Genomic DNA, 27,154 nt, shown 5'->3' on the forward strand with positions numbered 1-27,154 from the left:
AAGATTCTTAGAGATAACAAGTTTTCAGTGGACTATTTCTACAAGTAATACCTGTTCAATTAAAGCCTTACACACTTTTCACCTTTATCTTGGTCCAACCCCAGTTGCATACCTGGCGTGCAAGGTCACAGATTTCCTTCCTGAAAGGAGATTAGTCATTCTATTTGATCTGGCCTGGCCAAGATCTGATATCAGACCCACAGCATTGTATTTGACTATTGAACATCCTCTGATAACAGCCCAGCAAGCCACTCAGCTGTATTCAAGAAGATAGCTCACCAGCAGTTTCTGAAGGGCAAATAGGAATGTGCAATAACTGCTGGTATAGCCTGTATGCTCACATTTCACAAATGAATTTTAAAAATGACCAAAGAGGATTCAAGACAACTGAAAAAAGTGTTGAAAAAATGGTGCAGTTCGAAGAAATAGAATAATCAAAGATTTCAATTGACTGCTGATCACAAATCTTATGTACCAATGATCAATTAACTGAATTTGAACGTACTTAAAACAGATATGACAAACAGACCTGCATAAAGCTTTAAGTGACTGGTCAGGGTCATAATGATGGATTAACATGCCCACAGTTTTTTCTGCACCTTACATCCTTATCATATATGACAGACACCCCCAAAGGGGTATAGTTGGCATAAACGTGCTACATCAACCTGCAGATGCAGTCAATTACTTAGAGTGGCTTCTGAATCGATGTAAAAGATTGTAGAACATCACAATGGTTATAAACACAACTCACTCAAATGTTACTTTTAGCATTTCCAGTGGACAATAATTACTTAGGAGGATCACACGCAAAGGCTGTGGATTACTATTGTATTAACGATCAACAGGACATACTCACTGTTGAATGCTCGTTTTCTATGGATGGGAAATGTATTCTAAGTAAGATTATTGTTCAGGCATTTCAAATAAATGGGAACAGATTCTGTGGCACCAACAATAAAATCCAATAGTTTTACAATTTATTATGTCAAGGATTCAACTGATACCAAAACACATGACATATTGGACTCCTTGTAAGCACAGACAATCAGAACATTATTTTCAGAGTTTGCCTATCCAAATTTTATAGCTTTGTATTAACTCTGATCCCTACCTTTGTAGTAAGTGCTGTCTTCCATGTATCTCGATAAACCAAAGTCTCCTAACTTCACACAGTCTAATGACGATACTAAGACATTTCTGGCAGCAATATCCCTGTAGGAATAAAAAGTACAGATTAAAATACTAATACTAAGCCTTTGAAGACAAAGTGCTGATTTGGTCAGATAAATCCTTTTCAAGTCTTTCAAATAGAAGGACCATGCATATTATGATTTTCACTGAATAATGATATTTTTTCCATTAAATTGCTTTACATACACAAGTTTCTTCATGCATGTAAATTTGAAAGTGTTTCATCAACCAAACCGTCCAGAATTTACTGGATATAATTTGATGCAATGCCACTCAATTTAACACAAGCCTTAATCTCAGCAAAGTATTTTTGATTTTTGCTTTAAATTCTTTCCTACTGCTCAGAAGCCACTGATCCCACAGTCCATGGGCAGATTCCACCTTCCACTTTTATGATGTCAAGTTTATCCGCTTTCATTTATGCCAGCTATGGGTGTCTACCAGCGCCACTAAATGTCTTCTTGGTACTTATCACTGAATATTACAAAATAATCCATTAACAATTTTATTTACAATAGATTATACACCAGAAAAGTAGTGTGATCCATCCAAAGAATTGATTACAATTCATCCTATTCCAGCATTTGTAACAATAAATTGCTCTAAGTGGTGTACTTTTGCTATGTAGTCTTTATTAAATATGCCTCAGTGAATGAATTTCACTACTTTAATTTTCATAATCAGAAGAATTCTTACAAATGTGCTTTTTGGAAACACTTGTCTTTAACATTTATTGTAATTAATGTTGGAAACAAAACTAGAACAATATTATAGTTTGGTAAACACAGTCTCTTTCTGATCATTGAACACAGCAAGCTATATTCTGTGCAACAATAATGTGGTTTAAAAATAAATAGCAAACAGTTAAGTTTTATCAGAGATAATCCTAATCCACAGCAAAAGATCAGAAACACTGTTGTTCAGATCTTCAAGTCAAGGCAACAGGAAAGTCTCAATAGTGAATACGTCAGTGACGTTAAAATAAATTGAGATGGAGTGAAATCTGTTGGAAGGGTAGTTTCTTCCAATGGTAATTCCCGGAGTCTAATCTCCATTTCAATGTCTAATGCAAGTGCTTTAAGGCTTTAATTTCCTGTAAACTTGCTCACAATTCTTTGTACATTTTTATGTTGCATTCTTATTTGAGGCAACATGTCACCAAGAAACAGACATGGATTTGTTTTCTGTCTTTCATCTAAAATCCAGAAGGGGGCACTTATTTAGCATTGTTTCCAAAAGGTAATTTGTTTTTGTGTATGTGTAGGAATATACAAGAATAAGTTAAATTATATTGTTTGTTTTCTTTCCATTTTGATCTTCCTCTAGTTTTTCTTTGGATATATACACTGGCTGTAGTATGAGCAGAAGGCTTCACCCAAACCTGTCAATGCTGCTGAAGGCTAAATTAAGTGTGCAACATTTAATGTTGCTCAACTCTGCTAGCAAAGAAGCACTTAAAATACATGCAGTGCTTCAAGCAGAAAACAATCCCTGCAATTTGGAATATGCTATCCAACAGAATACTACACCTACCCCGTATGGTACTTTGTTTCCAGTTCAACCACCAATACACCAATTTTCATTAGTTAGTGAACGGTCAGTAATGCCAACATCCAAATCAACATTTCTATAACATCCTTTCCTCTCATCAAACAGACTAAACTGCATACTTACTCACCGATGTACAAATCGCTTACTCTCCAGATAAGATAGTGCTGTGCTGAGCTGGTAAGCATACAGAATTAAGGAGGCCAAATCCAAGTTGTATTTTCTTACTTGTAAAAACGACCGTAACTAAGTGCAAAAACATTCAATTATAATAGTATTCTTTTGTTAAAGCAATTCTAAAAGTATTATTCTTTTGACATAGACCAAAGAAAATATTGTAAATGCGCCATATTGCCAAGTTTTTGTCAAGTCACATATCTGTTTTCTACAGGCTTAGATTCAAATTAAGTTTTAAAAAAATAAGCATCTCTTCTCATTATGGCTTTTGGTTTCAGGTGTTTAAGTTCCTTTATAACCTGTAAGCAACTCACCAAACGAAATTATTGAAACAATGTCTGAAGTAGCGAATTTTAAATTATACAAACTGGTCACATTGCAGTTAAGACATTGAGCCCAATTTGGGACATCTTACTTCTGGGAACATGTGGCAGCTGGGTGAACATCACAGATGATGCTAGGGGTAAGAGACATTATTTAAGAGAGTCAAGAAAAACTGTGGTCTTTTCATAAGGACAAAGGAGGTTCAGAGATGTTCATTTTTTTTTCAGATTTAATAAAGCAAACCATGAAAAGAATTTCCATTCATTGGAGAATCATTAGTATCTTGGGTTTATGTTAATCTCCTATTTTATGAAATAATGGTTTGCACTTTCCAATCCAGACGGTCTTGACCTTTGTGGTCAACTCTGTGTTAAGCATCATCTGGTGCAGCTCAGGAGGCCCATTCTGCATGGCAGTCTCTCTTGCATTTGCTGCAAAGCAAGATAATGGGTTGAAAAGGTGCACATTTCACTGGCAATTTTTTGTCAGGGTCCTCTTCTCAGTCAGCCAAGCTTTTAGATTCTGCTCGCCTCTTTCACAGCCCTGCCAGTCATCCCCCAGAAGTCACTGGTGTCAGCCATCTTCACGTCTCACTTGCAGGTATTCTAGCATTGGAGGTATAGTCACTTGGAGATCATCACCCAGCAGCACACTACATGCAAGGTTTTTGAGTATACAGTGGCGCAAAGACTTTTAGCTTGGGTGCCAGTTGTCGTAGTTGTGGGTGCGTCTGTCGAGCTGGGAATTTGGCTTGCTGGCGTTTCATCCCCTTTCTAGATGACATTCTCAGTGCTGTGGGGTCTCCTGTGAAGTGTTGCTGTACTGTGTCGGTTGGAATTTATTTGGTTTCATTCCCACTGCTTCTGGTTGCCGGTTCCTGATGTTAGTTGCAGTGGCCGGTATGTTGGTTCTAGGTCAATGTTTATTGATGGCGACCATGGACGAGTGCCATGCTTCTCGAGATTCTCTGGCTGCCCTTGGTTTGGCTTGTCCTATTATTGTTGTGTTGTCCCAGATTAATTTGTGCTCCTTGTCGTCTGTGTGTATAGATACTAAGGATAGCCGGTTGTGGCGTTTAGTGGCTGGTTGATGCTTGTGAACGTGGATCGCTAGTTGTCTGCCTGTTTGCCCTAGATAGTATTTTGTACAGTCTCTGCATGGAATCTACACGTTTGTCCGGCACTTCCTCCGCAGATGCCTGGCAGACAAACAACATAACTAGGACATGCCATAACCCAAAACACTAACTACTCTACCTTATATAAAAAAAGTCTCGGAACTGACAGCCAGACTCCTCTGACAAATCGGACTTATGACAGCGCATAAACCAATAGCCATGCTCAGACAACAACTCACCAGAACAAAAGACCCAATACCCATCATGTGCAGGACAAATGTGGTGTACAAAATTCTATGCAGGGACTGCACAAAACACTATACAGGTCAAACAGGCAGACAATTAGCGATCCCCATTCATCAACTAGCACTAAATGCCACAACCAGCTATCCTTAGTATTGATACACCCAGACAACAAGTACAACAAATTTGACTGAGACAACAATAATAGGACAAGCTAAATAGAGGGTAGCCAGAGAAATCTTAGGAGTTTGGCACTCATCCATAGAGTCGAAAAGTGTGGCGCTGACCTCACAGCAGGTCAGGCAGCATCTGAGGAGCAAGATAAATGACATTCCGGGCTAAAGTTCTTCATAATCATTCACAGACTCCATCAATAAATACACTGATCTAGACCCAATATACCAACCGCTGCAATGAACAACTGGAAGCAGCAGGAACAGAACCAAATAAATTCCAACCGACACAGTGCAGCAGCACTTCACTGGAGGCTCCATAGCATGGAGGATGTCACCAAGAAAGGGGACGAAATGTCTTCACTCCAAATTCCCAGCTCAGCAAACATACCCACAACAAATGCAGTGGTCATCCACTGTAGATCCGTGCACTGAAGATAAAAACTTAATTGTGAAACTGAAAAGGGTTCAGAAAAGATCTCCAAGGATGTTGCTAGGATTGGAGAATTTGAGCTATAGGGAGAGGTTGAATAGGCTCTGGCTGTTTTCCCTGGTGCGTCGGAGGCTGAGGAAGACCTTATGGAGGTTTATAAAATTATGAGGGGCATGGATAGGGTAAACAGGCAAAGTCTTTTCTCTGGAGTGGAGGTGTTTAGGTTTAGGGTGAGGGGAAAAATTTAAAAGGGACCTAAGGGGCTACTTTTTCACCCAGAGGGTGGTGCATGTATGAAATGAGCTACCAGAGTAAGTGGTGGAGGCTGGTACAATTACAACATGTAAAAGGCATCTGGATGGGTATATGAATAGGATGGGTTGAGAGGGAAATGGGCCAAGTGCTGGCAAATGGGACTAGATTAGGTTAGGATATCTGGTCGGCATGGACCAGTTGGGCTGTAGGGTCTGTTTCCGTGCTGTACATCTCTATGACTGTATAAACTCACAATGTGGTGTTCTCAGTCAGATCACTGTTATTCTACACTCTCAAACTTTGTCGTAACAGTTGCAACTCATACCTTGCACATGTCAACTTCAGTATCAAATAACAGATTGCTAGTATTTGTGGAACTGAGATTGGTGAAGCTGTCAACAACCTCATATCATCAAAGCTGACAGATGGTAGTATGACAACATCCTATTCCATGACATTTGCCTTGCAATCCCAATAGTGTTTCATTTGCTGAAATGTTTCGCAGTGTGGAGTGCTAGCGGAGTGTCCGCCATGGAGAGTAACTCTTGCGTGAGGACTTGGTATATCCTTGCCTTGCATCTAAAGTGAGCAAGATTGAACAGTTTTCTGTCAATTCTGGTGGATACCCTCTGCAGATGACCTGAAGATATATGGCAGCAATGGAGATGAATATGGTGGTGAATGAGAGTGTAAGAACTCTCACTGACTCCAGTGAGGATTACAAAACATTCTGTTATAATCCTCCTCATAACTGATCTGATCCATTATTTCAAGAGCAGATCACATCGTGCAGCAACGGATTTTTTTCCAGAAGCTTCACGAGTCTTGCCTCTGTTTCAATGATCAAATGTCTAGGTGAGAACAATGAAGGCAATATACAGTAGCCTCTTCAGTTTGTGGCATTTCTCTTGAATCTATCATAGCGGGAGGATGATGTGAGCTGTGGATTTTCCAGTTCTGAAACCACACTGAAATTCAAGGTAGATGTGCTCAGCCAGAGATACCAGTTTTGTCCTTGTCAGATTGCAAGTATGTTTTCTGACATTCAACAGGGCAACTTCTCAGTAGCTGTTGCAATGCTTCGGTCACCTTTGTTTTTGTTACAGGCCCAATTAAAATGAGAAGCAAATTAGCACTCAAAAACAGGCCAGCTTATTCCACCCACACGCTTGACACATTACACTGAATTGGCAGACACTATTCACTAAATAATGGGCATAAATTTAAGATAATCACTTTTTGTACACATAAGATTGTTAGGATATGGATATTCTACGGGATAGGTAGATATTTTAACTCTAATACAACTTTTAAAAAGTCAATAAACTATCTTTAAAGAAACACAGAAAATAGGTGGAGTAGGCCATTTGGCCCTTCGAGCCTGCACTACCACTCAGGCCTGATCATGCAATCTCAGTATCCCATTCCTGCCTTCCTTCATATCAATTGATCCATTTGGCCACAAGGGCCATGTCCAGCTCCCTCTCGAATATATTTAATGAGCTGGCCCCAACAGCTTCTTGTGGGAGTGAATTCCCTAGGTTCACAACTCTCTAATTATATCTTATCATCCTTTTAAATGGCGTTTGATAATTTACGTATATATCATCCACCGAATATTCCTCCTAATTCTTCAGATGAATCTCTTAATTTTCAGGAATTCCATTAAATTTGTCATACATATCTATTTTGCAAATATGTGCTGCCAATCCTGAACTATTCCATGTCATTCTAAATTAATATATATTTTAACAACTCTTTCATAATATATACATGTTCCTGAACAAATCCGTCAGTGAATACAATCATACCTCTCCAAAGGTACACAGTTCCATAATTATCCAGACTGGATTTTCTGTAATTACGCCAATCAGCTTCACTATATGAGGATGGTCAAACTGCCGCATTGTCACTTTAAGAAAGGAAATAAGCATTTGTTATTTTTGGCAAAGATATGTTTTATTAACTGAATAAAGAAGGAAGATCAATACTGCAGTGGGAATATCAGATTCAGGAGCCATTCAGTTCTTTGAACCAGGAGAAAGTGAAGACTGCAGATGCTGGAGATCAGAGTCGAGAGTGTGGTGCTGGAAAAGTTCAGCAGATCAGGCAGCATCCAAGGAGCAGGAGAATTGGGTTTCCGGTATAAGTTCTTTGAACCAGTCAGTCAATTAGACTGAGGCTGATCTATATACTAATTCCATTATCTGCCTTTGCACAATGTCTTTTGTGAGCTTGATCTAACAAAAACCCATCAATTTCTGTCTTCAAAGATTAAAATAAACCAACATGTGCAGATTCTCCTGAAGAGATTGCTAGATTTCTGATTTCATTTCAAGAAATAAAGCTAAAAATTAACCAACACGAATTGGTCTAAACATCTCCATCAATTAAATCAACCTGTACATCAAATACCATACAACATAATGGCAGAATATTAGTTTGCACTGATGCAGTTCTTGCCATCATCAACTCCATGTTCAGTTGAGCCATCAGAAAAAGTATGGCAGACATTTGATTATTCCTTGAAGACAATGTAGAAAAAAAACACCGTTCAAATCATCCAACATTGTTGTTCAGTGCCTAAACAGCAAACACAAAATTTCACCAAAAACTTTAAGAGAACCCCTACATGAATGGCATGTCAAATGTCTAAGCATCAGTACAATTATGAAATGCATATGTAAAATAGTAATGCAACCCTGAAGCCAATGAAATTAATTTGAACCATCTGATGGCTGTTTAATCCTTTCAATACAAAACACTGGCCAATTAGGAAGAATGCACTGATGGTCAAAACAATCAGTTTGTTTTGTAAACAATTGTTCACAGCTGAATTACAAAATCAAAACAAAATTCCAGTGAAATGACATAATCCCGCCATTATTTAAAGGCATCTCCACAACCTTGTGTCCAGGATAGAAGTGTAAATTCTGATTTAACATGTGAAGTGGCAACTGATAATGTAACAACTGAAGACAGCAATACTCCTCTCACCTAGTGACATGAAGTGGTTAAATACAAATCCAAATGCCAAACAGAAGGTGTGTCATCTTCAAATGGAAACAATATGTGAAATTAGAGTACCCCGTCTAGGAATAATCCAAGTAATGAAGAATGTACTGAAGTCAATATTCTACCCAGTCTTACATTTTGTAATTAACCTATTTTTCTAATCAACCTGTTCAGAGATTTAATACACATCTTGAACCGTGGACTTGAACCCAGACTTTTCTGTCCAGGGGTAGGGATATTATCACCGCACCATTCGAGGTCCCTCCTTGTCTGACATCTAGTTAGAGTAAACACTAAAAGCAGGCACCACCTAATTCAGCCAGTTTTAAGCAGTTGCTTTTGTTTTGTGCCTAAGTGAAACCACAATTAATGCCCCTCACTTGCTAATAATTAAACACAACTGAAATACAATTAACAAATGATTGGGGAAAAGGTACTTTTAAAAAAAGTGCACAAAATACTACCTACTTCTTTTAAGGACCCCATTCTCTTCTCCCAGTTTCATCATTACATCTGTTTTGCTGAAAGTTCTTTTCATAACAGTGCTTCCTTTTTCCTCAACTAAGGGTCTCTTGCCACCTCAACTGGATCTAACCCATTTTGTGCATGTCTGCCATCACCCTTTCCCCCATCCTCCCAGAACAATGATGTAGGGATGCTGGTGTTGGACTGGGATGGACAAGGTCAGAAATCACACAAAACAAGGTTATAGCCCAACAGATTTATTTGAAATCACAAACTTTCGGAGTTCTGCTCCATCGTTAGGTGAAGTCCCAGAATAATGGCAGGATTCCACTCTTCCTGACTTTGCACTTCCACCAGCCTCCATGTACAAAGAATTAACCACCATCATTTCTGACACCTCCAACATAATGCCATTACCAGAAGTATCTTCCTGTTCCTCTCTAGTATCAGCATTCAGAAGGGACATTCTGATCCACTATCACAACCCCTTCCCCCAAAAGTTAATTATCTTCCAATCACACCATTTTAGGCAATTTCTGGTGGTGCAATGCTTGCCCTGTTAGCTCTTTACTGCCCAAGCCCCCAAATTCTCTTTCCAGGTGGCACAGCAATTTACCTTTTACTACTTTCAATTTAAGCCTGCTGTGTTCATTGCTTACAATATGGACTCCTCTGTAGTGGGAGAAACAAACACAAACTGGAAGACTACTTCGCAGAACACATTCTTTTTGACTGCAAAGAACTGTATATTAATATATGTAGATTCCAATATACACAATATGAACTCTACTAAATTGGGTATCATAATTTTTTTTTACATACTTAGGAATTCACTTTGCTTTCAGTAGAGCCAATCTTTTATTCTGTTACTAACATGTACCCTGGATCTAGGTTAAAATTCACACTTCACCAGGTTATAGTCCAACAGGTTTACTTGGAAGCACTAGCTTTCGGAGCGTTGCTCCTTCATCAGGTGGTTGTGGAGTATAAGATCATAAGACACAGAATTTATAGCAAAAGTTTACAGTGTGATGTAACTGAAATTATATATTGAAAAAGACTGGATTGTTTGTTAAGTCTCTCATCTTAAAACGAACATGTTGGGTTCAGTTCTTTCATATGTAAGTTGCAGAATTTTTTTAGAAGTTACATTCTCAAATGAACTTTAACAATTAGTGACATGTCAGCCAAAATAATGCATTTAAGGTGTGAGCTGCCCTGTGTAAGACTATCTGTGCTACAATGTTCAGATTGATTCTAACACTCCCCACCCCACACACACCAATCCACATGCGCGCACACACGCACATATGCGTTTGTGCAGTGAATTTGTACTTGCAGAATGATATTTTGTTTTGCTCAAAAACTGCATGAATCCACATAAGATTCTGTAAATCCACTTTTTAGATTAGAATCAATCTGAACATTGTGGCACAGACAGTCTCACACAGGACAGCTCACACCCTAAATGCATTAATAATTGGTGTCAAGTCAGCTCCAGATAAAGTTCACTTGAAATGTAACTTTTTTAAAAAAGTTATACGATGTACATTTGAAAGAACTGAAATCAACATGTTCATTCTAAAAGATGAGAGACTTAACAAACAATCCAGGTCATTTTCAATATATAATTTCAACCACATCACGCTGTAAACTTTTGCTATAAATTCTGTGTCTTACGATCTTATACTCCACAACCACCTGAAGGAGTAGCGGTCCGAAAGCTAGTGCTTCCAAATAAACCCGCTGGGCTATAATCTGGAGTCGTGTGATTTTTAACTTTGTACACCCCAGTCCAACACCAGCATCTCCAAATCATGACTACCCTGGATCTAAGCACTCCCTTCACTTTTTGTTATGTGATCACCAAACTCTCTTACTGTCTAACCTTTTCCAGATCTTCCCTTCCTTTCCACTTCCTCCTCCCACCTTTTTCAATAGCATAAAACCAGTCATAGTTCCACCTCCCATCAGTTCCACACAAGAGTTACACTGGACATCAAACATTAACTTCACAGATGCTGCCAAACCCATGAAATTTCTTTAGCATTTTAATTTGTGTATCAGAATGCTATAATTGGATAAGAATAAACTTGGTAGTAAAACAGGAAGAGGTCCTATAAAGGATAGTCTTCCAGATAAGTAAGGAACCTGAATGGGAGAGGTACTGAAAGAAAACCATAATTTCAACAAGACAAAGTTTATTATATACTGGATTAGTAATCCTGTAACCTATCTTAATAATTAAGAGAAAACAAATTCAAACACTGCTGTAATTTGGTAATTTTGATAGTTTAATTGACACCAGTTAAAATGAGCTTGAGGCTACTGGATTGTTGCAAAAACCTAACTGGTTCATTCATGCCTGTTAGGCAAGGAAACCTCCTGCGTTTATCTGGTTTGACTCATCTATAACTCCAGTATCAAAATGTGGCTGACTCTTAACTGTCCTGAAGTGGCCATGCAAGCCACTCTCTTATATCAAAACATTATACAGCAATTCAAGGAGGCAGCCTACTTGCACCTTCTCAGAGCAATTAGGACAGGCAATAAATGCAGGGCTTGGCACACGCACCCATAGAAAATAAAGCTTTATCTCAACCGTCCTCACTCTATCTGATTGAATTTTTTCTCAGATATAGAAAATGATTTCTGCATAAGATCCACATGGAAAAAATTATTGTTAGATATATTTCATTGTAGACTTCTGAGGCTTAGAAGAATATTTGGCATCAGTATGTGAATGGCTGTGTTCTTCATTATAATTTTAGACATGCCACAACATATTTCCGTCTCTATATCTCACAGACTTCAACATAGCTGAAGGCAGCTTTTGTTTAGAAACCAGAAGCGTGGGGCTGCACCAAATCAAAAAAATACCCCATCACCCAGGAGAAGGAAAAAGCAAGCCTTATAAGATTGCATGAAACTTTTCTCTTACCATAGCTTTGCTTCAATGACATCAACAGCAGTCTCATAATTAAAAAAGGGCCACAAAATTTTCAACACTCTTGTTGAAGAGCAGGTTTGCTCTACAACGATCCGGTGCCCAGCTTTAGAATAATGCTTTCACTATGCTCAGTCGCTGACTTAACATTCCAACTTTCTCAGTTATTTTCACCAGTGTAAGTTTGAACGTCCATCATGGCAAAAGTAAGATAGAGTTGGATAGCTGAATCTAATATTATTTCAAACCTTTCAATGTGACAAATAGTTCGTTTAATCTTAGAAGCATCAGTGACAGTTGTAAAGATTGCATTCAAATTTTTCAATATTCAGCTGAATGAGATAACATGCCATAAAAACCGTGATTGATCGATACAGGCAGGGAGTCCCAGATAGAAGATAAAACAAAAATCTGTCACTTTTCTAATAATATTCTCCAGTGACAAGAGATTTTTATCATTTGTAATACTTAACCTATTAAAATTTACTATGACATACCAAAGTAATTATTACCTTTGTAAGGCTGAGGATGTGCACAAAGCTAAGATGCAATAAGGAATATGGTTGAATTTATATACCTCACGGTATGATATATGAGATGAGTTGTCAAGAAACAGGAGATGCTCCTTGAGATCAGACTAAAATGGCCCAAGAAAGGGCTATTCCAGATCTAAGAGGGGGAGATTGTGGTGATATCAGCAGTTGATAACTCAGACGTTCAATCTAATGCTCTGGGGGAAACAAATTCAAATTATAAAGTAGCTGGGGGAATTTAAATTCAGTTAATGAATCTTCAATATAAAGCTATTCTCAGTGATTGTCTCTGTGTAACAACTGTTGACTTTCGTTAAACACTCATTCGGGTCAACAAATGTGTTTTAGGGAAGGAAATTGCCATCCATATCTGGTCTGGCTTCTGTGTTACTCTAGATTCACAGGAATGTGGTTGGCTCCTCCTGCCCTCCAAAATAGCCTAGCTAACTACTCAGGCCAATAGAGGTGGGCAACAAATGTTGGCTTTGCAAGCAATGCCTGCATCTAATCAAAGAATAATGAAAAAAATAGCTTTTGGGTGTTGAAGTGTTGGGAATTATAGCCTTGGGCACAACTGGGGTCAGGGTAAATGTTAGATGCCAGAATAATCAAGCTCTGAATAACATTTTCCACTTTTCACTACCTCCATGATTATTTGCAGGCTGTATGACAGCTTGTTCACAATGCCTTTCACACACATCCAACCAAATTGCTTTTAATTAAAAAGGCTTTGTAAAGGACATTGACAAGTTAGTAGGGTAGGCTCAAAGGTGGAAGAATGTAAAATAAAGGGTATAACTCCAAAGAGGGTGCAGGAACATAGGGACCTGGGTGTATATGTGCGCAGATTACTGAAGGTGGCAGGGCATGTGGATAGAGCAGTTAATAAAGCACACAGTGTTCTCCTCTTTATGAGCACAGAATACAAGAGCAGCTAGATAATGTTGAACATGTACAAAACACTTGTTAGACCTCAGCTGGACTACTGTGTATAATTGTGGACGCTACATCATAGGAAAGATGTGAATGCATTGATGGGAGTGCAGAAGCAATTTACAAGAATCGCTTCAGAAATGAGAAACTTCAGAAATGAGGATAGATTCAACAAGTTAGAGCTGTTCTCCTTGGAGAGAAGGCAGCTGAAAGGAGGTTTGATGGAGCTTTTCAAATTAATGAGTGGGCTCACCAAAGTAGATAGGGAAAAGATGTTCCAGTTCAGAAAATTAAAAAAAAAGAACAGGAGGGCAAATGTGATAGGCAAACAGAGCAAGGGTGATGCAAGAAAAAGTCGAGAATGTGGTGCTGGAAAAGCACAGCTGGTCAGGCAGCATCTGAGGAGAAGAAGAATCGACGTTTCGGGCATAAGCCTTTCATCAGGAAAGAGTCTTGTGGGTCGGGGCTGAGAGATAAATGGGACGGGGGTGGGGGGGGAGGTAGCTGGGAAAGCAATAGGTGAATGAAGGTGAGGGAGATGGTGATAGGTCAGAGGAGGGAGTAATGGACGTCAGGAGGGCAGTGCCACCTGATGCCTGGAGGAGGAACGCCTCATATTCTGTCTTGGGACCCTGTAACCACACGGGATAAATGTGGATTTCAACAGTTTCCTCATTTCCCCTCTCTTTCACATTATCCCAGTCCCAAGTCTCCAACTCAGCACTACCCTCAAGCACACCCCACTCCCATTTATTTCTCAGCCCTGAACCACAAGCCTCTTTCCTGATGAAGGTCTTATGCCCGAAACATCTTCCAGCACCACACTCTCGACTCTGATCTCCAGCATCTGCAGTCCTCACTTTCTCCTCCCTGAGGCAAGAAAAGACTTTTTCACATAGCAATTAGTTAGAGTATAGAATGCACTGCTTGGAAATGAAGTAGAGGGAGATTCAATTGAGCATTTAAGAGGGTTTTGGATGATTATTTGGATAGAAATGGTATGCAGAAATTGGCACTGGGTAATAGAACTGGTACAGGCACAATAGACCAAGTGGTCTCCTTCTACACTGTAACAATGTAAATTGCAGTTTCACAGCATTATCAGAGGAAAAATATGCATACGAATTGTTGTTTATACAATTTATGCTTATTAAAGCAGCAAAGTGCTTATTTTTCTTCAGATACACTTGTGTTAGTGTCCTTCCTCTCACTCTCTTTTATGCCTACTGATTAACAACTGAACCCTTTGAACAATTTCATACAATTGAGCTAGGGCATGATTTAAGCTGTTCTGGCAAAAATTGTATTAAAAAAATTAACTTTAAAAGGTCCCAAGGATGGGTTACAGTTATATTCCATAACTTAGAAGGCCTACCGACAGTAGATTAGGGAGGGAAATCTACTAACCTTATCTGATCTGTCGTATGTGACTCTGAACCCACAGCACTGCAGTTGACCCTTAACTGGCCTTTGAAATGCCTTAGCTAACCTTTTAGTTCAAGGGCAACTAGGGATGGGCAATTAATTCTAGCTCAGCATATGACTTCCACATCCCTTGACAAAATCAACTGAAAAAGGTTCCTGATCAAATAATGGAGATGAAGGTAGCCTAGTTTGGACAGCAAATTTAATTTCCAGTGATATCCACTTTTAAAATGCTCAGTTGTACCATCATGAATTTAAACTGATAGCAGAGGAGACAAGGCAACATCAAAGTAAAGTATGTAAACGGGCAGATTATCTAGTGGGACATCTGAAATAATTAAATAGCATGATTGCCCCATCACTTTTATATTTTAATTGTAATAAAACAATTGCTACTCAATAGAAAGATTTTAGAACTCTTTCCTGACACTTCCCCCTGAAAAACAGGTTGAGATAATTTGATATATTAAGATCTCAACTTGTGAGAGTGTCTCACAGTGGGATATGCATTCAGCAAAGGCAGTGCAAAGCTTAGTGCAAGCGTACAACTTCCAAATTATTATTGAGTTTATGGGGAAGTTCTCTTTTTCTGTCAGTAACAAAGCAATGTAGTTAGATTCCTGGGCAATTATTGGTAGCTTAATGAATGGCTCACATCAAAGTCCTAACAGGGAACAAATAAATAAGTGGGAGGAGTAGGGTCCATGAACACCTTCATCCTCAACAATGCAGCTCGTCAAAGCCAAAGCTTTTGCAACCACATTTAACCAGAAACACCGATCCATCTCGGCCTGCTTGAGCATCTAACCGATGGATGCCAGCTTTCAGTCTATTTTATTCACTCCTCAGCCCTTTTATTCAAACCATCGATACATATTATAAATCCATGCAGCGTTCCATTAGTTACAGTTGCCAACCTGAAAATGATCTATATACCCCGACCCTGTTTCCTTTTATCGTGCCACTCCTCTATCCATGCTGCTACATTACCCCTACCACATAAACTTGTGTGGTATCTATGTGACACATTTTAAATCTTATTTTCATTGGGATGTGAATGCCAATGGCAAGGCCATTATTTGTGGCATATCTTACAGAATGTCTTTGGGAATTCAACTACACTTAACTTTTGGATGCTTTTGCATCCTACATTATTGCAGCCTCAGAGAACTTTAATAAACTTGTTGAACATGAATGCCCTTCAGCAATGCCAGATTGACTCAATCTGATTGTGCTACAATTTTTAAAAAAATGCTCTGCTACAATTTTGACTAGGAATTCCAGTAATCTTTCAATAGCAGATATTCAGTTATCCTTTCCTGCTCTCGTCTCTCTCCTTTCTTGAATGAAGGTGTTATATTTCTGATTTTCCAATCCTCAGGAACCATTCCAGAGCCTGGGATTTGGACAATTATCAACACTGTTTCCACTATCTCGGCAACTACATTCTTAAAATGCTTGAATGCAGGCCATCAGGTTCAACCCCTTCAGTTTTTCTTGTACTTTTTCTCCAATGATAACAATTGCTTCAAGTTCCTCCCTCCCTTTTGCGCATTGATTTTCTCTTTATTGTTGGGTTACTAATGTGTCTTCTACTCTGAGTAAAGATATTAAATACTTATCCATGGTCTCTCTTCGTTTCCTATTAATAATTAATTTTTAAAAAGTTGACCTCATGGATTTGAAGTTGTGAACAACACAAGCTTATGATTTTACCTTTAAGTCAGTCATTAATATGGATTTTCATCACACTGAGACATTATTTTGTTGCATCTTGAATCAAATTAGTCAACATGCGCTAAAGTACCATTAAATATTAAGTTAGAAGTTTAGCTATTACTCAAAGAATCAATAAAATTTGCAGAACGGAAGACAGTCCCCCACCCCATCCACAGAAGGTTTGCTAGGTTCTCTCTTAAACTCAAACTAGTTAAATTAAATCCACTTTCTTAGCAGTTAGGTCAAGTGTTATATTTAAATTGCAAAGTAAAAGTACATTTCCAAACTTACAGGCTTCCTGTAGGAACTTTTCTCGCACACTATCTGAAGTGGAGTTTTTGCATGTTTTGATGGCAACAGCCATTGAGGGGTTTTCCTGTATAAGCAAAGAGAAAGATATAACACGTAATTAGAAATGTTTTCAGAACCAATGGAGTAGTCTGAATAAATATCTGCACAAAGCACAGAACCACACTGAACCACTTAAATTAAAAATGTTGATCCAAACAAACAATTTCTGCATAAAACTATTACAAATTACATGGTATTTCATTCCCAGTGAACATGGGCAGAAATAGTCTTAATTCTTGATTTATAATAAAGCCAATGGGTTATTGACTGTAACAAAGACAAAGTGCTGGAGAAACTCAGCAGGTCTGACAGCATCCGTGGAGAGAGGAACAGAGTTAACTGGGTCACTGGACTCAAAACATTAAATCTGTTTTTCTCTCCGCAGATGCTGCCAGACCTACTGAATTTCCCAATACTTTGTTTTTGTTTCAGATTTCTAGCATTTGCAGTTCTTTATTTTATTGTCGAAGCTGTCTGTTATGTTATGTCTCACAGTCAATATGCCTATGAGACACTGTCATGATCTCACCACTGTATCATTGTGAGAGACCTGAGGGTATGAAGGATTCATATTACATCCTGCCTCAGATCATTGAAGCATGAAACGCTCCTGGAAGTGTGCTCCTCTGTTGTAAATAAATAGCTCAATACCAGCCAAACATTATATGCACAATATGACAGACAGAATTAAACAATTCCACAACCAATGGATTTTATCTATGTGCTGAAATCCAGCCACATCCAATCAAATTTCTCATCCTGAATGATGGGAGAGCCCAGCACACCAGTGCAAAAGACAAAACTGAAGAATCTTCAAAATCTTCAACCAGAACTGTTGAATAGATGATTCAACTCAGCCTTCTCCAGTGTCCCCAGTATTCCAGATACCAGTTTTCAGCCAACTTGACTAATTCCATGTGATATCAAAAAATGGCTGAAGCACTTGATGATGTAATATTCTGGCAAGAGTACCGAAGACTTGTGCTCCAGAATTTGCCATGCCGCAACATGACTACAACATCAGCATCTACCAACAATGTAGAAAGTTGCCCAGGCATATCTATACACAAAGAAGAAGCCAAATCTAACATGGTCAATTGCTGCTCCATCAGTTTACTCTCAATAATCAGTAAAGTAATGGAATAGTAGCAGCAGTGCTTATCATTTTCAAAACTCACTGCAGTAGCTCACCAAGCCTCCTTTAACAGCATCTTCTAAAGCTACGATTCTAATCACCTAGATGGGCGAGGTGATGCATGAGAACACCACCTGCAAGTTCCCCTCCAAGCCAGTCATCATTCTGACCCAGGATTATAACTGCCATTCTTTCACTGTCACTGAGTCAAGATCCTGGAACTCCCTTCCTAACAGACTGTGGATGTTGCTAAATCCAAGAACGACAGTAGTTCAAGAAGGCAGTTCATCATCACCTTCTCAATTGATGTGCAATGAATGGTAGCCTCACCTGTGGTTCCTAAATTCTATGTATGAACTTGAAAAAATGTCTGTTCAACTATCATTCTTACACTGGCTCCCAGTGAAGCAACTGATTTTAAAATTCCTCGATACTGAAGCCTCTCTCACTCTTTGCAATGATCTCCTCTGCTTTTTGGTACTCCAAACACATACTTCGTATATCTCAGATTCCAGTCTCGAGCATCCCTGATTTTAGTCATTCCATATGTGGTGGTGATTTGGAGATGTTGGTGTTGGACTGGGGTGTACAAAGTTAAAAATCACACAACACCAGGTTATAGTCCAACAGATTTAATTCGAAGTACACTAGCCTTCGGAGCGTCGCTCTTTCATCGGGTGATAGTGGAGGACTCAATCCACTATCACCTGATGAAGGAGCGACGCTCCGAAAGCTAGTGTGCTTCCAATTAAACCTGTTGGACTATAACCTGGTGTTGTGTGATTTTTAACATATGTGGTGGGTGGGCTTCAGCTGTGAAGGCCCAAAATTGCAGAATTCCTTTCCTCAACCTTTCCACTGCCCACCTTTCTTGCCTTTTTGGCAACCTAACTCCCTAACATCTATCGCTTTGATCAAGCTTTTCTCTGATTATTTACTTCTTGCATTGAACCCAAGCTGTGCAGCAACTGGCTACTGTGTTTTCCTATTATAGTGATGCACTTGTAAAGCATTTGTTGGTTCTGATGCATTTTAGTACATTTTGAGATCATCAAAGGTGTATGCCCTGGTCAGTATCCTGTCTTAATCAGCATGGTCCAGAACAGATCAACCGGTCATTCCCTTTATTGCATACACGTAGAATTCTCCTGTGCCAAAAACAAGTAACGCTGTTGTCCACTTAGCAACATTCACTGCATCTCCAAATACACTCAGAATGTGAAATGCTTTGAGATACTTTAGAGAGTTGTGCTATATGAACACTGAGCATGCCTCAGCTCTAACAGGATACACAATAAGATCCACTTCATTCAGAATAAAACTCTAATTCTGAGACTGAGAGAGGGTGCCTGTTACTGAGCACTCTTCTGGGAGTATGAATCCAAGTCAAGACCTTCTCCTGTAGACAGGGTGGAAAAATTCTGGATGACAGATTTCTGAGGTATTCATTCAGACTGGCTAATGGCTAGAGTGCAGCTACGCCAGACCAGTCTGCCTAGATTTTCACCTGTGAAATATACGTGGCATGCAAAGCCCAAAAACAAAATAAGTGGCTATATGTGAAGGAAAATTAATTATCCATAACATCAAATGCTTAATGTTTTCAATTTAAATTCATTTTAAGAATCAACAGAGGTTTCTTGAAGATTACAGATGTATGTTCTTCAGACATTTCATTCAACCCGGCATTGTAACTTTAAAAAATATTGACGCAATCTGTAACCAAAGGCTCTTTTCCTCAAACAAAGAAATAGAAAACATTGAAAAATAAGTTTACAGACATATGAAACTTTTAAAAAAAAACTACATGTTGGAGATGACAGACACCATAATGCATTATCCATGAGGGACAGCTTCAAACAGTATATTTATTATTAATATCACTAGCACACACTCTAAGCTGAAGCACAACTTGGAATTTTCTGAAAGTGTAAATTTGAATTCATCTGAAGAGTTAAATGGCTCACATGTTCAGTGCTGTGGAAACAACAAACCTCTTTGTGAAAATACATTTTTAAACAACCTAGGAGACACAACAGCTTCTGAATACATAATGTGGGAACAAGGAAAGACAATTTAATTCATCCAGTTCTGTTTTTGCACCTCTGATCATTATTTATTTATTCTAATTAGACTCAGCTATCTCTTTATTAAATAGAAATGGACCAGAGTCTTCTCTTTCAACTGTTACAACAGAATGAGTAATATAATTATATATCTGATCGTGTTTCTTTCAAAAATTAAACACCTTGTAAGGTCCAAGTTATTGATTTGGTGAAGACAAACATGCTGTACTGTCTGGGTTCTGACATCATGACAAGATAATTGCCTATAACAAGAGCAGATTTTTTTGCATCTGGGCTAACTCTGAAAGCTTTTTAAAATGGCAGGCAATACCTAGATGTGGACTGCAGCCTCCATTTTCAGCAGATACCATTTGTGCCAACAGGGGACAGGAGACAGGACATTAACCTGACCTAGTCAGGGCCTTCTGAAATTACAGCAGACTTTTGGTTGATCACATTTTGGCAGTTCCAAAAGTTTTAACCCAGCATGAGGATGACAAATCGAACAGGCATAAACTGAACTTAGATGACCGACAAGGGAGTTTATGTTTCATGATTTGATGTTAATTAATCATGAAAATAATAGGCCAAAGTTATCCATCAGGGACAAAAAAAAACACACACCGTAGTGATTGACAAGCCATTTGGTGTAGCTGATAAAACAAGATTGCCATCTACTCATGCAGTTTCAGTAGACTTCAATGTAGACCTTTCAAAAAAGCTTTACGACTGAGACAACTGTGCCTTTTGGCTGTGTTTCTGAAGCTCCACATTACTTTTCAGTTTTATAAGGCTAAAAATAAGTTAGCTTTGACATGATTGGTTTGTTTTATAACCAATAGGCCACTTGATACCAACTGAAAACTGAACTGGGCTTGCCATATAAATAAAGCAGCTACAAGACCAGGTCAGAGGCTAGGAACACCTTGGCAAATAACTCGCATCCAGACTCTCTAAAGCCTGTCCACCATCTAGTCAGGAGCATGTTGGAATACTCTAAACTTGCCAGGATGACTGCAATTCTACTTGGGTAGCTTGACATCATCCAGGACAGAGCAAGCTGCTTAACTGGCACTACAATCACAGACATTCACTGCCTTCACCACAACACCTTGCAAATTGATGACCACTACCATCTTGAAGGACATGGGCAGCAGATACATGGGAACGTATCTACCCGATGTAGAGGAGAACATATCGAGAGCAACGGACACAATAGATGAGATGGATGTGCAGTAAAGTCTCTGCTGGATGTGAAAAAATCCTTTGGGGTCTCGGGCGGAGGAGAGGTGGGGGAGATATGGACGCAGGTTTTACACCTCTTGAGGTGGCAAGGGAAGGTGGCAAGGGAAGGTGCCAGGTGTGGAGAGTGGGTTGGTTGGGGGCGTGGGCCTTAAGAGGGAGTCATGGAGGGAATGGTCTCTGTGAAATGCAGATAAGGGTGGGGAGGGAAATACACCTCTGGTGATGGGGTCTGATTGTAGGTGGTACAAGTGGTGGAAGATAATGCACTGTATCCAAATATTAGTGGGGTGGAAGGTGGGGGTTCTATCCTTGATGTGATTCGAGGGGTGGGGTTCAAGGGCAGAGGCATGGGAAGTGGAGGAGATGTGCTGAAGAGCACTGTTGATCACGTGGGAGGGGAAATTGTGATCCTGCAAATCGGAGGCCATCTGGGATGTCCTAGAGTAGAAATGTTACAGGTGTGTGTGTGTGTGTGTGTGTGTGTGTGTGTGTGTGTGTGTGTGTGTGCGCGTGCGCATGTGGGGGGGGATATGATGGGAAGTGGTGTAGTCTAGGTAACTTGGTGGGTTGATAACAGTGGATACTGGGTGATTGGCTATGGCTGTGAGCATGAATGCTATTAAGTTGAAAGGATGAGTATGGAGATGATTTGGGCGGCATGAAGAGGCATGGAGGTGGTTTAGGGATATGAAGGTGAGACCCAGAGGGCTTTAGGACCTGTAACAGAAATGAGTCAAAGATTGGTCCAATGTGACAATCTGCCCCACAACTCCAGGGTACAAATCATGCTTTGTGGGGGATACTTCCAAATTCAAGTTTCCCACACTTATTGTTATAGCACTTAGCAATAAAAGGTTTTGGCAGTAGGAAAGTATAAGGAGTATCAGGAGTGGGGCTAGAGTGTTAAAAGGTATCCTTTCAAATTTCCTTTATGTTTGGTTTCAAACTATCTGAATGAAGGATATTTTGGCAATTGGATGGTCTTTGCATTGGTTACAAGGAGAAAAATTTTACACATGCAGTTCAGGGCCTCTTCCACGGAATGAGGGGCAAAACAACTTTTGAACCCGATGTTGCCGAATATGATTCCACGCTTACACTGAAACTACTGGGCGGTTCTGATTTTCTGTTCAACCAGAAATCTTTTAAGCTTGTCATATAGATTTAATGTCTAAATTACTCACAGGACTCATATAAATTCCTTGATGCACATCACCGAACTGCCCCTCTCCAATGCAGCGGCCCAATTCAATTCTCTCCCTCTGTATCTCATAATCTCTGGCTGTAAAAGGCGAAGGAATTAACTATTAAGTCAATTTGAGTGTAACATTATTTTCACAGTCTTTTTATAAAAATGATAGAAGGTTATGTACTTAAGTGACACACAACTTGGCAAAAATTATATTCATCCAACAGGCAGCAAGCAGAATAATCAGGCAACGATTAATAAACAGTTTTATTACCTTCATCTATGCCATAGCTTTCTGCATTGCAGTTGGGAGTAGGGGGAAGAGAATCAAAAAGCAGTGTACATTACAGTTTTTGTTGATAAATATGAAATAATGCAATGTATGTAGTACGGTACTGCAATGAATGCTCAATAATAGATTAAATTCTTCCGTGCAGAAAAAAGACAAAAACTTTAAAACCATTCATATATGAAAAATTCAAACAAAACAGCAGGTTTGTCTTTTTATAAATGTGTAGGACAAATTTACACAGCATTTTTAACAGCTCAAGAAGTCTCAAGGTGCTTTACAGTCAATTAATTACTTCTGAACTGTTACAATGTAGCAAATAGTGTCATAGAGATGTACAGCATGGAAACAGACCTTTCGGTCCAACCCATCCATGCCGACCAGATATCCCAACCCAATCTAGTCCCACCTGCCAGCACCTGGCTCATATCCCTCCAACCCTTCCTATTCATATACACATCCAAATGTCTCTTAAATGTTGCAATTATACCACCCTCCACCACTTCCTCTGGCAGCTCGTTCCATACACATACCACCCTCTATGTGAAAACGTTGCCCCTTAGGTCTCTTTTATATCTTTCCCCTCTCACCCTAAACCTATGCCCGCTAGTTCTGGACTCCCACACCCCAGGGAAAAGACTTTGCCTATTTACCCCTCAATTTTGTAAACCTCTATAAGGTCACCCCTCAGCCTCTGATGCCCAGGGAAAACAGCCCCAGCATATTCAGCCGCACCCTATAGCTCAAATCCTCCAACCCTGGCAACATCCTTGTAAATCTTTTCTGAACCCTTTCAAGTTTCACAACATCTTTCCAATAGGAAGGAGACCAGAATTGCACGCAATATTCCAACAGTGGCCTAACCAATGTCCGGTACAGCCGGAACATGACCGCGTGACTCCTGTACTCAATATTCTGACCCATAAAGGAAAGCATACCAAACGCCACTTTCACTATCCTATCTACCTGCGACTCCACTTTCAAGGAGCTATGAACTCCAAAGTCTTTTTGCTCAGCAACACTCCCTAGGACCTCACCATCAAGTGTGTAAGTCCTGCTAAGATTTGCTTTCCCAAAATGCAGCACCACGCATTTATCTGAATTAAACTTCATCTGTCACTTCTCAGCCCATTAGCCTGATCCTGTTGTAATCTGAGGTAACCCTCTTCGCTGACCACTACACCTCCAATGCAGCAGACAATTTGCATACAACATCCTTCCACAAAAAGCAGAGTGACAATGATGACATCATCTGTTTTTCTGTTGTTGATTGAAGGACAACTGTTGGTTAGAACATTTGGAATAACTGCTTTGTTCTTTGAAACTGTGCCATTGCATCTTCCACATCCACCTGAATGTGCAGATAGATTCTCAGTTTAGTATCTCATCCCAAAGATGGCACTTTTAACAGTGCAAAATCAGTGATTTTAAGGCATGTCTTATAGAAGAAATGACTTGCTGTACCTACATATTACATGGTGTACCTAGCAATTTGCAATCCATACACTAGGGCACCCAAATCCTCCTCTCAGAGTCAGTAATTTCTCACCAGGACATGTTTTTTATTCTTCCTGCCAAATTAAAAATTTCACATTTTCTACATTATATTTCGTTTGCCAAAGCTTGGCCCACTCACTTAACGTATCTCTACCTTTTTGTAAACTTCTTACATCCTCTTTAGCTCCCTACCTATTTTTGTATCAATAAAGCTAGCAACCAAACCTTCCATCCCTTCATCTAAGTCATTTATATAAATTTTAAGCAGTTGAAATCCCAGAACCAATGCCTATGGCATGCCTCTCATTATATCTTGCCAATCTGTAAAAGACCAATTGATGTATATTCTCTATTTCTTGCGAGCCAGCCAATTTTCTGACCAATCTAATGTACTGCCCTTCCCATTGTGAGCACGTTTCCCATAATAACCTATGCTGTGGCACTTTAGCAAATGGCTTCTGCAAACTACAGTACTTCTGCCTGTGCAATGTTTATCCAGAGCATATATTACTTCCTCAAAAAAAATTCCAAAATATTGATTAAACAAGACATCCCTTTCATAGACATTAACTCTGCCTGATTACCTTGAACTTACGACAAGTGAACTTCCATACAAGTGTTATTCTGAAGCTTCTTTAATAAAAGATTCTAACATTTTCACAACTGGCCTGTGGTTTAAACTAATTGGCCTTTGGGTTTCTGATTCATCGCCCTCCATATTTGAATAAAGGAATTATTTTATCCATCTTACAATCTAATATGATGACCTCCAAATCAAGATAGTTTTGGAAAATTAAAATCAATACATCAACTATCTTACAAGACATTTCTTTTAAGGCTCAAGGATGAGGCTCATTAGGCTTCAGCTCCAACTATTTTCCCAGGACTATTTCACTGTGGTCTGTGATTCCCTCTCAGCCCTCCAATCCATCCCTATCCCCAAGTTCCTTCTTCCTTTCTACCTCCTACTTTATAGCTCTTCCTAGAGTGTTTCTCGTATTCTGTGTCATGAGTAATTTCTTTCTTTGGCCTCGGCAATCAACTATTCAACAATGTTTTCAAGATTTGTCTAAAACTATATGTTTAAATAACCAAAAGGAAGTGTTTGACATATATCACACAGACAGGAAGCCTAACGAGAAAATGCAGGAAAAGGCTAGAAATAAAAGGAAAATAGTTCACAAAGGCAGACAGAGGAAGATACAATATTTTGGTCGCAACATTAGAGCTGACAGAAGACAGACACAAATATTGGAAGGAATGATTGATTTAAAATTGAGCATAGGACCAAATAGATGGCAGAAACATTGCACTGAACATAAGTGAATATATAAGAGCACTGACAGGTGACTGACAAAGGTGGAGAACCCTACGGTGGTTAATCTTTTGGGAAGATAATATCAACAAGCGAGTGAGGACAACTCAATGGATACTGCATTATCATTCATGTAGTAATTGCAGAAGTAGCATTGATAAATCTGCAATTCTATTAACAAAAAAAGCATTAAGTCTTCACAACTTGGAACACTGACTAATTCTGGTATCAATGGTACACAGTTACAACACTGTCCTTTTTGAGTATTTTTCAAAATAGGGGAGTTGGAACAAACAATTGATATTTTAGAAGCTGTGCACAAATACAGAGGCAAAGATGCAAGGTCACATGTATTCATATTCCCTTGTACCAAAGCATCACTGACCAATATTTCACATCAAAGTTCCTAGCTCTTCTCCAATCCATAATGTGAAATAAATGGTAGTTCTGATAATCAGCAATGGTTCACCAACATCTCAAAATTGAATGTGAGAGGTGGTAGAGACAAATATTACTTTTGTTCAGTGCATGGAGTATTCATGGTTTCACAAAGTGGCGATCATTAGCAGAATGATTTTTTGTGGCAAATTGACAGTTGTGTTTCTTACAACCTTTTAAAAAGTTTGAAAAAGTTTACAAGTGCTTCACTGATAGTAAAACACTGTGGGACACCCTGATGTCACAAAAGGTATTAGATAAATGTAAGTCATTTTTTAATATGTCCCACTTTTTACATACTTCTCACCTTCATTGAGCTTTCAGCCCTCACCCTTTACGTTACCATCTGAAACTCCTAATTCCCCTACTTTATGAGCACTGCAGTTTCAACCACACTTAGCAATATCTTCCACCCATGATCCCATATCTGATCATCATTATTCAAGCTCACACTCTTCCACAAATCAGATCATTTCCAATTTATGCAAATTCCAGGATCCCTCTATATCTTGAATTAGATCGTGATAGTACTTTCAACTTCAACTGACAGGCTGTGACTTTCATTTCTTAGATCTTTATCTCAGAAGCAATGCCCATGATCAGCTCACAAATGCTGGAACCATCTTGCCAGTATTAGAGACTTTGAATAAACCCCAAAATTCTCACATTTACTGATTTTCTATGATCATTGCATGGTCTGTAGGACAGAACGAGGCCCTTCAATCCATCAAGTTTGCGCCGATCAAAAATAACCCTCTACCTATTCTAATGCCACTTTCCAGCATTTAGCCCATAGCCCTGTAGGCCATCGCACTGCAAGTATACATCTAAATGCTTCTTATGAGGGTTTCTGCCTCCACCGTCCTTCTGCAATCACTCACTGAAAAAAAATTGAGTATGCGGTAGGTTCACAGCAGGTTAAATAATTATAGAAAACTAAATTATGCATGCTAAAATTCTGAAATAAAATGAAAAATAATATAAGATCAAAGGAGATCAGTCAGTATGAGAAAGCCCAACAAACCTAGCCAAATCGTTAACCTCACTTCATCATTAAAACACTGGCTGATTATGAATGGTTAGTCTTTCTGTTTTAATGACCAATCATGGAAACTGCTTGTGGCAGAA

At 39.1% G+C, this 27,154-nt stretch overlaps 1 protein-coding gene across 23 annotated transcripts in view; it reads right to left on the minus strand.

The window, feature by feature from the left end:
- The window catches only part of LOC140476938 (focal adhesion kinase 1), a 556,498-nt gene that overhangs the window by 111,132 nt on the left and 418,212 nt on the right, over positions 1–27,154 (minus strand). For 16 of the 23 annotated variants that reach the window (XM_072569910.1, XM_072569911.1, XM_072569912.1 and 13 more), the window contains 6 exons: positions 22,762–22,782; positions 22,483–22,580; positions 16,793–16,877; positions 7,276–7,376; positions 2,873–2,988; positions 1,115–1,215 (listed from right to left, as the gene is read on the minus strand). In XM_072569910.1, coding sequence (XP_072426011.1) covers positions 1,115–1,215; positions 2,873–2,988; positions 7,276–7,376; positions 16,793–16,877; positions 22,483–22,580; positions 22,762–22,782 — 522 coding nt within the window. The remainder of the gene's footprint in view (positions 1–1,114; positions 1,216–2,872; positions 2,989–7,275; positions 7,377–16,792; positions 16,878–22,482; positions 22,581–22,761; positions 22,783–27,154) is intronic. The other 7 variants (XM_072569900.1, XM_072569907.1, XM_072569908.1 and 4 more) reach the window with 1 other exon arrangement.

This window comes from Chiloscyllium punctatum, chromosome 5 (genome assembly GCF_047496795.1).
Source record: "Chiloscyllium punctatum isolate Juve2018m chromosome 5, sChiPun1.3, whole genome shotgun sequence".
Taxonomy (NCBI): Eukaryota; Metazoa; Chordata; class Chondrichthyes; order Orectolobiformes; family Hemiscylliidae; genus Chiloscyllium; species Chiloscyllium punctatum.